The 9,753-nt window shown below is 34.7% G+C and overlaps 1 protein-coding gene across 2 annotated transcripts in view; it reads left to right on the plus strand.

Annotated features, from left to right (window-relative positions):
- LOC106867675 (acyl-CoA 6-desaturase) overlaps positions 1–9,682 on the plus strand; it is a 56,219-nt gene extending 46,537 nt beyond the window's left edge. For both annotated transcript variants that reach the window (XM_014912624.2, XM_014912616.2), the window contains exon 13: positions 124–9,682. In XM_014912624.2, the coding sequence (XP_014768110.1) occupies positions 124–184 (61 nt within the window). In that variant the 3' untranslated portion in view covers positions 185–9,682. The remainder of the gene's footprint in view (positions 1–123) is intronic.
- The last annotated feature ends 71 nt before the right edge of the window (positions 9,683–9,753 follow it).

Consider the following 9,753-nt stretch of genomic DNA (forward strand, 5'->3'; position numbering starts at 1 on the left):
TATATATATATATATATATATATATATATATATATATATGTTTGTGGTGTGTGTGTGTGTGTGTGTATATGAATATATATTTTTTTTATTGTATTCTATTTTTTATTTTATTTGTTATTTCAGGACCTTGAAACATTCCGGAGAGATCTGGTATGCAGCATATCAAGCACATCATATGTTATAGAAAATATCCATATTCATAAATATATATATGTATACATGTGTGTGTGTGTATATATCTATATATACATATATTTATATGCATGCATGTATGTATGTATGTATATATATATTCATTCATATATATATATATATATATGAATATATATATACGTATATACACATATATATACATAGATACATATATATACATACATTCATATATATATACATATATATCTATACATATATAAAGCAAGAACATAAAACAGCACAAGTGAACAAGACATTAAAAAAAGACAAAGAAACAATGAAAAGGAAAGATATATATATATATATATATACACACACACATATATATATAAACAACAATATAATGAAACAGCGAAACCAAAAGAAGTTTGGGGAGGGGGAGGGGAAAAGAAGACTTGAAACTACAAGAGAAATCCCAAGGAACCAGAATAACAACCAAAATCTTCAAGATTACTGCTGCCATGGGACATAGAAAGCAGTTTGTCTTTGAGTGTTTTTTTTTTCCTTTGTGTTTCTTCTTTTTTTTTTTAAACAGCAGTCATTATTATTATTATTATTATTATTATTATTATTATTATTATGCAAAGGGACAAGATGGATGAATCATTGGCATGCTGGGCAAAATGCTTGGCGGCATTTCGTCCGTCTTTGCATTCTGGGTTCAAGTTCCTGTTGGGGTTGGCTTTATCCTGTCATCATTTCGGGGGTTGATAAAATAAGTACCAGTTGAATACTGGGGGTCAATGTAATCGACTTGCCCCTACGCCGAAATTGCTGGCCTTGTGCCAAAATTGGAAATCATCATCATCCTTATTATTATTATCATTATTATTATTATTATTATTATTATTATTATTATTATTATTATTATTATTATTATTGTTAAGACAGCAAGCTGGCAGACTCGTTGCTGGACAAAATGCTTAGCACCGTTTTGTTTGTCTTTACGTTCTGAGTTCAAATTCCACCAAGGTTGACTTTTGCCTTTCATCCTTTCAGGGTTGATAAAACAAGTACCAGTTGAACACTGGGGGTCGATCTAATCGACTAGTACCCTCCCCTGAAATTACCGGCCTTGTGCCTATAGTAGAAAGAAATATTGTGGATGACTGGCAGAATTGTTAGAGTGTCATAAACTAAAAAAAAAAAATAGAAAGAAAAAAAAAAAAGCCTTGCGGTATTTCTCTTGATATTTTATGGCTAGAGTTCAAATCTCAGTGAGGTCAGTTCTTCACTGGTACATTATTTTAATGATCCCCAAGAGGACAAATGGCTGGCCTTGTGCCTAAATTGGAAGCAATTTTTGTTATCAGCAAGATCACAAGAGCATCAGATTAAGTACTTGGCAGTATTTTTCTCTGGCTCTTTATGTTCTGAGTTCAAATCTGCCCCAGGACAACTTTCACTTTCATTCCTCTGAGGTTGAAAAAGAAAAAGTACCAGTGAAATATTTGGGCCAATGATATCAACTAGCACCCCCCACCCCCCGCCATCAAAATTGTTGGCCTTGTCCCCTTGTCCCCTATGTAAGAATGCTTAGTGGAATTTCATCTATCTTTACATTCTGAGTTCAAATTCTGCTACAGTTGACTCTGCCTTTCAGGTTTGATGATATAGATACCAGTTAAACACTGAGGGGGTCAGTGTAATTCACTTGCCCCTCCCAACAAAATTTCAGGCCTTGTACTTTTAGTACAAAGGATTACAAGGTGGTGAGCTGGCAGAATCATCCCCACGCTGGACAAAATGTTTAGCAACCTTTATCCGGTCTTTGGTCTTTATGTTCTGAATTCAAATTCTGGCAAGGTTGACTTGACCTTTCATTCTTTTGGGTTTGTCAAAAAAAAAAAAACATACCAGCTGAGCAATGGGGGTTGACAAAATAAATATCAGTTAAGCACTGGGGGTGGAGGTCGATGTTATCATCTAGCTCCTTTCCCCAAATTTCAGGCCCTGTACCTATTGTAGAAAGAATTATTCTTATTATTATTATTGTTATTATTATTATTATTATTATTATTATTATTATTATTATTGCAGAATCATTAGTGTTGGATGAAATGCTAAGTGGCATTTCTTCCAGCCCTTTACATTCTGAGTGTTCAAATCCTGCCAGGGTCATCTCTGCTTTTCATCCTTTTCGAGGTCAGTAAAAAATAAAGTACCAGTCACGTACTGGGGTCGATGGTATTGACTGAACCCCCCCCCCCCTTCCCTTTCAAGGTTGCTGACCTTTTGCCAAAATGAGAAACAATTGTAACAATGGTGGTAGATATGGCAGAATTGGTGAGAGTATCAAAAACAAAATGTGTTTGTGGTATTTAATGACATCTGTTGGCATGTTTTGAGTTCAAATCCTGCTGAGGGAGTGATAGAATTTAAGTACGGTTCAAGTCCTGGGATTAATATGATTAACTTTACCCCACCACACATACAACACACCTCAAAATATACATTTCTGGCCTTGATTTATGTAAGAAGTTATTATTATTATTATCATTATTATTATTGTCCTTAACTGACAGAATTGTTACTGTGCCGGGAAAAATGCTTAGCAGCATTTCTTTCGACTCTTTATGTCCTGAGTTCAAATACCACCAGGGTCCACTTTGCCTTTCATCCTTTCTGGGTCGATAAATTAAGTACCAGTTGAATACTGGGGTCAACGTAATTGACTTATCCTATCCCCCAATCTTCCTGGCCTTGTGTTAAAATTTGAAATCATCATCATCATCATTATTATTATTATTATTATTATTATTATTATTGAGACCCTCAGTTAGCAGAATCGTTAAAGCGCTAGAAAAATGCTTTGCAGTATTTTTTTCCTGGATCGTCATGTTCTGATTTCATCCCTCTGGGGTCAATACATAGCAGTACCAGTTAAATACTGGTGTCAAATATATCAACCAAACCCCGCTTCTCCAAATTTCTGGCCTTGTGCTTTTTAAGAAATTATTATTATTAATTATTATTATTATTATTATTATTATTATTATTATTATTAAGGCAGTGAGCTGGGGGAGTCGTTACCACACCAAACAAAATGCTTGGTGTAGCATTTCACCTGGCTCTTTATGCTGTGTGTTCAAACCGCACTAAGGTCGACTTTGCCTTTCATCCTTTCAGCGTCGATAAAACAAGTACCAGTCAAGTACTGGGGGTCGATGTGATTGATTCTCCCCCTCCCCACAAAAAATCCAGGCCTTGTGCTTATAATAGAAAGGATTATTATTATTATTATTACGGTGGCTAGCTGGTAGAATTGTTACCATGTCAGACAAAACAGCAACATTTCTTCCCATTCTTTTACGTTGTGAGTTCAAATCCCGCTGAGGTCAACTTTGCCTTTCATGCTTTTGGAGCTGGTAAAATGTGTACCAGTTGTGCACTGGGATCAATGTAACAGATAGGCTCCCCCTCCCCACACAATTTGAGGCCTTGTGCCTATAATTTAATGAATTATTATTATTATTTATCTGGTATGACATATTGGCAAAATGTCTCATTTAAAGCTGTCTCCATTGAATTATATATCTTTTGAGTTCATGTCTCTCGGGGTGGGGGAGGTTGACTTTGTGGCTTTGACAGAATGATTAACCAGTTATATATTGCGGGAAGAAGGGTGGGTTGGGTGGTGGTGGTGTAAACAGTTAATGTAACTAATTGTATGTGAAATGCAAATACACATTGCTAATACTACCACCACCACCATCACTACTACTACTACTACTACGGAAGACTGATGGATTGGCAAAATTGGTAGGGCATTGCTCTGCCCCATCTCTTGTGTATTTAGTTACGTCCTTTTGCATTCTGTCTTCATATCTATCTGTGGTCAAATTGGCCTTTTGTCCATCTGGTGGGGGTCAGTCAAATAAGTACAGCGCAAGTCCTGGGTCAAAGTAGCTGATGAATGTTTACCCTCAAACTTTTGTCACTGTACCTCTGGTGGAAAACAATTAGTGTTATCATTATTATGAAGGTGGTTAGCACACGAGACAAAATACTTAGTGGTATTTGTCCATCCTTATGTTCTGAGTTCAAATTCTGCCAAGGTTTACTTTGCCTTTCATCCTTTTGGGGGTTGATAAATTAAGTATCACTTGAACACTGAACATACATATATATATATATACATACATACATACATACATATATATATATATGTATATATGTATGCATGTATATATATACACAGGAAATCAACCATGCTGTATTTTTTAACTAATTATACATGTGGTTATTTTCACATAAGCATACAGTCTTACTTAATATGTGGCCTCATGCCAAAGTTAGAAATATATATATTTGGTTATTTTATCTCTGCCCCCTCTTCCTCCTGTCACTTATTTTACATTAACCCTCATCCTAATAATGAACAATTTTTTAAAGGTTCCTCTCCTAAAAAGAAAAAATGATTAAATAATATAAAATAAATAACAAGAAAATAGTGAAAAGTCTCTAAAATGAGAAAAGTAATATAATTCTAATAATGATTCTATACTGATAAAAGGAAAAAATTATATTACACACACACATACTATATATACATATATATATAGTACAAGTGCTTATTTATTTTATTTGATATTGAATTTTATATTTTTTCTTGTATATCTGTGTGTGTGTTAATGAAGATATGTGATACCTTATTTTTCATTGAAAAGTTCTCTCACTAACGGCAGACTACCATGCCTTTTATTTTACTACTACTACTACTACTACTAGATTGTGTGTGTGTGTGTCTGTGACAGGTGTTTTAGAACGGAGAATTAAATATCGAATCTGGTACATTCCTAGGGTGAGATGACTCTGTCACTCTTTCTTTATAGATCAAGGGAAGTAATTTTTATTTACTAACGATGCTAATCTCTCTTCTCAAATTTAAAAACGGGAAATATAAATGTGACCATCTGCTTAATGAAGCGACAATTTGTTATTACTGTTAGCAGGGTAGTCAGAGTGTGTGGCCTTGTAGTTAGGGTGTTGCACTCACAATTACATGTTCACAGTTTCAGTTCCACGACTGGACTGTGCATTATGTTCTTGAGCAAATGACCTCATTTGCTGTTGCTCCAGTCCACTCGACTGTAAAGGAATTCCAACAAAAGCAGGGAAGTTAGCCCTGCGATGGACGAGAATCCTGTCCAGCAGTAGCAGTTTCATGTCATATGCCATGGAAACAGGCTAAAGCTTAGGCTTTACGAGCCTTAGGGCTCTTGACAGACCTACATTCTGGGTCTTTCATTAAATGAAGGGATTATCAGGCAATGGCCCTTTTTATGATTGCTTAAAATGCTTGGTGATATCTGTTCCCAGTTCTTAGAGGTGGTGAACTGGCAGAATCTTTAGCACACCAGTTCTGAGGTCAACTTTGACTTTCATCCCTTTCTGGTACCAGTGGAACATTGGGGTTTGATGTAATTGTCTTACCTGCTGCCCCCAAAATTGCTGGCCTTTATATGAAACCAATATTTATTCCAGCTCTTTAGGTTCTGAGCTCAAATTCCACCCTCCCTCTTCCTCTCTGATGGGGTAGATAGAATAAAGTACCACTCAAAACTGGGGGTTGGTATAACTGAGTAGAGTCCAGTTTTTTCTCGTAAGGATGTGGGGCTGTGAAGATTGAAAAAAGGGGACAGACAAATTGCTATGTTTAACCTAATTTAAGAAAGTTTTAAAGTTTATAAACTTGCCTAACACTGTGACAAAGAAGAAGAATTATATAAATACAAACTCTATTTTATTTTCTCATTAAGAAGGGAGAAGGCTTGCGCCTAAAAGATTTCAGTGTTATTTTTCATGGGCTGGTGTTTGTTAACTTGAGAAGCACGATTGCAGCCCTTCCCATCAAAATTTGTGGCCTTATATCTATGTTAGAAATTATTATTTAAGGCAATAGACTGGTGAAATAAGTTGAGCAGTAGAAGACAAGATCATTCCAAGGTTGATTTCACAGTTAATTGTTTCAGGGTTCAATCGAATGATGTAACAGTCAGGTTTGTACAGCAGGGCTGTATTCAACCAACTACTCACCTCCTACTAGATCTGAAGCCTTGTGCTTAAATAAGAATATACAGTAGTGGTAACAGATCGGTGAGGGAGGCTTCTATGTCGGTGTTTGACATGCTAGAAATAGCAGCCAAATCTTTACCCGTTTTGAAAACGTTAAAAAGAAAAACAATGACATAGTCCTGAATATACTGCCTGAAAAAATAGAATGATCATGGCTAGACTGTCATCCATTATAAATCTACTACTACTCATTTGGAGCTTGCCTATGGCTAAACAACGAGATAAATACCCGGTGAACCATGTTCACAACTCTGTTTTCTTATCCCAGTTGAAGTTAATTCACTTCACTTAAACCACTAATACCATTGAGGAAGGCAATGTCACTACCCTCTTCCCTTATAATATATATATATATTACGGCCCTTGTCCGGAGTAAAACCATCACCATTAGAATGTAGTATATTTTTTTTCCTGTGATCATTGCAGAATTATATAACTTTATTTTTGGACCTCATCATCTTCTCCATCTCTTCTTCTTATCTCAATCTCTCCTTTCCTCTCTCTATTCCACACTGGCTCACTCTATCTCTCCCCCTCTCTCACTATGTGTTTTGCTCTGTCTCTATAAACATATATATATATATTTATGTATGTATATATATAAATGTATACATATATATGTATATATATATATGCATGTATGTATATACATATATGTATATATATATGTATATATATATATATATATATATATATATATATATATATATATATATATATATATATATATATATATATATATATATATATATATATATATATATATATACACATACACACACAACTTTTTATTAATTTTCTTACTTTGTAAACTATTTTTTCTTTAACAATTACAAACTTCAATTTCTTTTGTTTTAATATAATTTATTAAAAAGAAATATTTTCTGTCATTTTTATACTTATTTTTCCTGCATTTCAAATACAACTTTTTTTAATTTCCATTTAGACCTCTGCACCCAATTATGCATGCACTAACACCCATCCATGCGCGCGCACACACACACACACACACACACACACACACATGCTGCTTCTACCTGCATATACACATGTATGTAGAAGTAGCACTTGTTATCAGAAATTTTCAAGTATGATATGACTTATCTAATTTAAGAAGTCTTTAACATTCAGATATTACAACAGGTAAGCTTTCAACCTAGGTATGACATCAATGTATCACAAGGATTTTGTACATCAGGGAGGATTTTTAGCTCAGATGGCTTCGTGTGGGTTTTGTACTGTTTACTGTAACAGGCTTGACCAACCACCATAACTATTTGGCCAAAGAGATGAAAATTTGAATTAACAGCTTTAAAGGAATTAAGTTCAGATCTGAAGATTAAGAATCAGTCTTTCTATTGTGATCATGCTATTTCAGTAATCTACATGCTTCAGCTAAACAAATTAGGAAACTGTGTGAGTATGTATGTATATATGTCTATATATATATATATATATATATATATATATATATATAAATATGTATATATGTATGAATATATACTATGTATACACACACCCATCATCATCATCATCATCATCGTTTAGCATGGAAAGCGGACGTTAAACGATGATGATGATGATGATGATGATGGGTGTGTGTATGTATATATGTGTGTGTGCATATGTATATATATATATATATAGCACAGAAACAGATATATATATATATATATTGTCTGTCCTTGTTTGTCCCCGCTATGTTTAGCCCCTTGTGGGCAATAAAGAAATAAGAAATAAGAAACAGATATATATATAGCAGAGGTTGACTTTGCCTTTCATCCTGTTGGGATTGGTAAAATAAGAACCATTTAAGCCCCGTGCTTGAAGTGATTGACTTACTCTCCCTTAAAATTGCTGGCTTTGTGTCAAAATTTGAAATCATCATTATTATCATCATTATTATTATTATTAGGTCAGTGGATAATGAGAATTGTTAGTGTTGGGAGAAAATGCCTAGCTGTATTTGTGTTGTCTTTTTTTTTTACATTCCAAGTTCAAATCCCACTCAGATGAATTTTGCCTTTCATCCTTTTTGGGGGTCTATAAAATAAAGTACCAGTCAAGTACTGTAGTTTATGGTATCGACTAACCCCCTCTGTGCCACAATTATAAAGAAATTTCATTATTATTATTAAGGCCAGTAAGGTGCCAAGCTGACAGTATTTTGTCCATCTCCATGCTCTGAGTTCAAATTCTGCTGAGGTCAACTTTGCCTTTCATCCTTTCAGGGTCGATAAAATAAGTACCAGTTGAGCATTGGGGCCAATGTGACAGACTCCCCCCACCTGCCGGCCCCGGATTTGCTGGCCTTGTGCCAAAATTTGAAATCATCATTATTAAGGTCAGTGGATAGACAGAACTGGTTGAATGTTGGACAGAGCGCCTTGCCAAATTTGTCCTGGCTCTTTACTTTCTCAGATCTGGTCCTACTGAGGTCAATTTTGCCTTTCATCTTTCCAAGGTTGAGAAAATAAAGTACCTGTCATGTGGTGGGGTTGGTTTAATCTACTTGGTCCTCCTCTGCCCAAATTCTTGGCCTTGTGCCTATGTCAGAAGTTTACCATTATTTTCATTACCAAAGACAATGGAATGAAGCAGTTTGTGTATTTATAGTATTATTAATTCCTGTTTTCTCTAAATTCTGGGTTTGTAGATTTGTGTTGGGATCATATTTTTGCCTTTTTTTTTTTTTTTCCATCTTTTCTTTGTAGGTTTCATTAAATTAAATCTTAAGCATGTATTGCAGGTAACTTGCCCGACTCTCACGTCTCCCCTGCCTAGAGAATAGGGAGGGTGTGTTAATTCCATCTGAAACTATATACCACCATTGCCACCACCACCATCTCTGCCTCCCCCTCTTCCTCCTCCTCCTCCTTACAAATATGTGGCCTCTTTGTGGCACTGTTGTCAGAAACCATTTTTATTGTCATTATTATTATTATCATCACCTTCATTGTCATTGCTCTTTCTTATCTATTTATTTTCATTGATTTTTTTTTTTGTTGTTGTTTTGTTTTCCAATTTATCTTCATCTCTGATGTGAAAAGAAAAGAATTTGAAAGAAAAAAAATCAGAACAAAAAAACAAAAAACAAAACAAGATGAATGCTTCATGGAAGGATTTCTATGAGTTACTAGAATATTTTATGAAACTTCTCACTAAGTTTGGAAAGACGAAACCATTTCTTGCTCAATGTATTAGTTTGAAAGTCTTTGAAAATCAGCTTCACACCCCTGCTACCATATCTCTTTATTCCAAGTTACAAGCAACAATTGATACCAGGAATATAAAAAAATGTCTAGGCCTACTGATTGGACTCAAATCCCTAATTACACGAAAGACTGCCTACTTGCTAAACACTCTTCTCAAATCAAATGCTATAAATCTATTTTTTTCTGCTATTTTTAAATTGGCATTTATTTTTTTAATGAATCTCCACACATCAGTCACTTAGTGCTAGCCAGGTAGGTTATGCTACAA

Source organism: Octopus bimaculoides, chromosome 22, assembly GCF_001194135.2.
Source record: "Octopus bimaculoides isolate UCB-OBI-ISO-001 chromosome 22, ASM119413v2, whole genome shotgun sequence".
NCBI classification, from domain to species: Eukaryota; Metazoa; Mollusca; class Cephalopoda; order Octopoda; family Octopodidae; genus Octopus; species Octopus bimaculoides.